This window comes from Charadrius vociferus, unplaced genomic scaffold, assembly GCF_000708025.1.
Source record: "Charadrius vociferus isolate BGI_N301 unplaced genomic scaffold, ASM70802v2 scaffold109, whole genome shotgun sequence".
Lineage (NCBI taxonomy): Eukaryota > Metazoa > Chordata > Aves > Charadriiformes > Charadriidae > Charadrius > Charadrius vociferus.
Window position 1 is genome coordinate 2094933 of NW_009650060.1, and position 3021 is coordinate 2097953.

General features: G+C 38.8%; 1 protein-coding gene across 1 annotated transcript in view; it reads left to right on the plus strand.

The window, feature by feature from the left end:
• LRP1B (low density lipoprotein receptor-related protein 1B) overlaps positions 1 to 3021 on the plus strand; it is a 615617-nt gene that overhangs the window by 21504 nt on the left and 591092 nt on the right. Inside the window, exon 3 of the mRNA XM_009891709.1 lies at positions 1014 to 1139. Coding sequence (XP_009890011.1) covers positions 1014 to 1139 — 126 coding nt within the window. The remainder of the gene's footprint in view (positions 1 to 1013; positions 1140 to 3021) is intronic.

Below are 3021 nucleotides of genomic sequence, written 5' to 3' on the forward strand. Positions count from 1 at the left end.
GCGTGCTGATACTGATAAGCAAAAAATAACAGCATCCATTGGCTTTTGGTGTGAACTAACCCAATGGATGGATGTACAAGTGGAACAATTCTCTTCTTATTTATACCTGGGTTTATGTCTTTGTAACCGTATTGACTCCAGTGAAGTTATTTCTCACTTGTATCAGTGTAAGAATACTCGAGAAACCCTTTCCCAGCAATCTGCAATGTGGAAGGCACTACTGCAACTTATACATTGATAAAATGCGTATAATGTATTGCACAGAGGGTTTGTGAGCTTTAATTAATGTTAGAATAGTTTTACATTAATGATTGAATAGTCTTAAGTTAATTAACTCTAGATCTTGAGGACATCAGACTTTGGTGGTTGAATCCAGCAGATAGTTTGGGATAGTTTGAGGCTGTTGTTTTCAAGGTGCCTCAGTGTTGACCGTAAGTGACTAAATCCTCTGTTTGCAACTTTGTCACGTGAAATATAAAATCATTTTTATATAAGCCTGAGATAGGATTGGCCTACGTTTAAAATTTGCACCTAAAGAAATAGTAAAAAAATATATGTGTTTATTGAAAAAGGCCTTTGCTTACAAAAATACATCCTTGGAAATTTAATTACTTGAAACTGCGATTTTCAAGTATGGGGTACCTCCCTGCTGATAATATGAAATTAAAGCTTGTTGATTTCTATCTAGTGAGCAAATTTACTTCATGGTGAAACAGAGGAAAAAAAAAAAATCTTAAAATTCTCTTTCATAGAGGTAGTTTATGCTAATGCTGTTTGTGTCTGGTTAGAAGGGTTATGGGATGCTCCCACTGGAACACTGCAACTGGATGTTAGGGCTCTACAGCCTAAGTAAGAGCATTAAAGATATCATTAAATTGTTACTTCACATTGTTTCTGTCATTTGCTTTGATTTCTGATTTCAGAATCCCTATATTTTCACCTTTCATTTTCATTGTGCCACTTTATTTTCCTTCATGTTTAATCATTGCATTCTAACACATTCTCATTTTCAGAAGAACATCAGTTATGTGACGTAGGAGAGTTTCTGTGTCGTGATCGTGCGACTTGTGTCTCCCAGCACTGGCTGTGTGATGGAGAGCCCGATTGCCCTGATGATTCAGATGAGTCTTTAGACGTATGTAAGTAAAGAAGGTGCCACTCTTATGTTATCTTCCTTTTAACGGTAACGTTGATAGTTGCACTAAGTATACAATTGAAAGGACAGATTCAATTTTTTTTTTTAATAAGTCCTGAATAAATCTTCACATCAAGGGGAACAGGTTACATTCCCTGTGTAGGTGAGAGACAAAAGAAATGGGAGAGATGGAAGGTGTTTTGTACATGCGCCACTTTGTAATGAACGCTGTCACCAGAGCGTATGTTCCCTATGGCTCTCACTGAGCTGTAGAGGGCAGAGGCAAAGTCAGACCCAGGAAAAATGTGGTCCTCTAAAACGGGGGGAGATGGGGTGGGAATGAGTAGTGCAAAATGTTTTCAATAAAAGTATGACAAGCATGCAAACATCAAAGGGAGGAATGAAAGAAGATGTAAAAACTATGAGGGGGAAAGAAGCAAAGAAAGGAAAATAAGGGAAAGCTTTAATAAAAGATGGTTAATTATAATAAAAGACCTTGTTTTTTTTTAATGTGGCTAAGAGCTTCTGAAGACTGGAGTAGCAACCTTACAGACTCTTTCTTATCAGCCTTGTAGACTACTGATGAGGTGAAATTAAATCTTAATGTTCCCTTGTTTCCTGTGTTCTGAAGAAAATGAGGGAATTTCCTGATTTTATCCCCAAGATAATCACTTAATGTAAGAGAAGAACCATGTATTTTGTATCAAAGCAATGCTGACAATCAGGAAGGCTAGAAAGGTGGTTTGCTGCTAAAAGAAAAGAAGATATCAAACATCAGACAGTATTTAGGAGTCTAATCTTTACAGTGAGGGATAGAAAGTTGAGATGTTTGGAAACCATTTCTGTCTGGGCAAACGTTGCACCGGTGATTACACCTTCCTGCTCCGCCGTTTGTTCTCTGGAACAGATAGGAAAATTGCCTCCGGGGCTGTGGTGAGGGTGCTCTGATTAACCGCCTTTGAAATGCTTTGGGATTCTCAAAACCAAAATATTGTAGTTGGAAGCATCAGGTACGCTTAAGATTTTATTACCACGCTGATGGTTCCTTACTGTCTTCTCTATTATAATATTTTCAAGCATGGTATCTGCAGTTAAAAGTTTTCCTGGTAACTAATGAATATTGTGATATGAGCATAAAAATGATCACACACAAAGTTTTTAATTTACCTCCTGATATTTAGCACGTAATTTCAGATCCAGCAGCTTGCTGGATGCCTGGATATTTTCCTCCCAAGAACTGCATGTTTATTCTACTGGACCATACGATCTGTGTTCAGTAATGCCATGCAAAGTCACGGCATATTAAAAACATAACCTTTGAAGTTTATCGATGGCTTGAAGAAAGGGGGACAGGGTGGGAAAGCAAACCCACGCTCTTCCCTGAAAAACCTGACATCAGCCAGCCTGCTCCTCTTGGGAACACCCTCCCCTTCGCAATGCTAGCAGTTTCGGTAGGATGCAGTACTTAGGCTGTCCTAAGCCGAAGGTGGGAGTTAGCATCATTGCTTTTTTGATTGTAGAGCAGGAAGATGTTTGAATCCTTATACATGTACAGCTTACATAGCCCTTTGCTAATGAACTGCAGGTTAACGAGGTACCTGGGCAACACTTGGCTGTACGGGCTGAGATGGTAATCATGTCGGGTCTGGTGCCCTGTCTCACCCTTCCAGTTCAACTCAGCCCAGAGCTCTGCATAAGAACCAAGTGACAGCACTGGGATGCTGGGGTAAACTTTCCTACATATTTGTTTGCAATTATGTTCTGGTCTTGATAGTTCTGTATCTGTTTAGCTAGCATAATTTACTGTCAAATGTAGTATTTCTTGAAATATGTGTATGTACTCTAGGTTCCTCAAGTAATTTGTTTCTCATTAGAAATGAGTTCCT